General features: G+C 35.4%; 1 protein-coding gene across 3 annotated transcripts in view; it reads right to left on the bottom strand.

Moving 5' to 3' along the window:
* ZRANB3 (zinc finger, RAN-binding domain containing 3) overlaps positions 1–940 on the bottom strand; it is a 338,584-nt gene that overhangs the window by 108,940 nt on the left and 228,704 nt on the right. For all 3 annotated transcript variants that reach the window (XM_011970281.1, XM_011970284.1, XM_011970283.1), the window contains exon 8: positions 435–551. In XM_011970281.1, the coding sequence (XP_011825671.1) occupies positions 435–551 (117 nt within the window). The remainder of the gene's footprint in view (positions 1–434; positions 552–940) is intronic.

The following is a 940-nucleotide window of genomic DNA, read 5'->3' as shown; positions in this document are numbered from 1 at the left end:
AAAAAAAAAATATATATATATATAATTTAAATGAGAAAGTATAATGTATAGTATCCTCTCGCATCAAAATATACCTGTATATTGGAAAAGATAAATATATGGTTGGAATATAAATATGTCTGAATTTTTCCATAAAAAAGAGTTAAACAGGCTGGACATGTTGGCATGTGCCTGTAGTCACAACTACTTGGGAGACTGAGGCAGGAGAATGGCTTGAACCTGGGAGGTGGAGACTGCAGGGAGCCAAGATCATGCCAGTGCACTCCAGCCAGGGTGACACAGTGAGGCTCCCAACTCAAAAAAAAAAAAAAAAAAAGAGTTAAACAACAGCAAAGTAATTCTGCAACATATAAATAACTTGCTTAATTAAAAACAGTAAAATACATTGAATAATTTGTATGAAGACAAATACATGATGGCCCAGCAAAGAGTACCTTGGCAATAGCAGTTTGTTTAAACATGCGAGTTATCAACCCCATGACTGTCTCCATGGCACCTGAATTTGGAGTTCTCATTATTTTTTCCCACTCTTCAAAGCTGGTATTCAATTCCTATGTGGGAAAAAATAACATTGTTTAGGAATATAGCATAATGAACAGAACAAATTAATGCAATCATGAATCATTTTTCCTTTTCTCTATAGAAAGATATAAAAAGAAAATTATCAAAGATTCCAACATATTCATTTAAAAACATCAACGCAGAGGTAAGTCAGTCACATTTTCAAAATTATAGAAATCAATGATAAGCTGTGGGTGAAAACAAAACCCTCTGCTAACAGCATAAATCAAACAATTATAATTTCTTCTTTTTTTTTTTTTTTGTATGTGAGACAGAGTCTCACTCTTGTTGCCCAGGTTGGAGTGCAGTCGTGCAATCTCGGCTCACTGCAACCTCCACCTCCTGGGTTCAAGTGATTCTCCTGCCTCAGCCTCCCCAG

The sequence above is a fragment of the Mandrillus leucophaeus genome, unplaced genomic scaffold, assembly GCF_000951045.1.
Source record: "Mandrillus leucophaeus isolate KB7577 unplaced genomic scaffold, Mleu.le_1.0 Scaffold94, whole genome shotgun sequence".
NCBI classification, from domain to species: domain Eukaryota; kingdom Metazoa; phylum Chordata; class Mammalia; order Primates; family Cercopithecidae; genus Mandrillus; species Mandrillus leucophaeus.
This window is presented reverse-complemented; position numbering and strand designations above follow the sequence as displayed.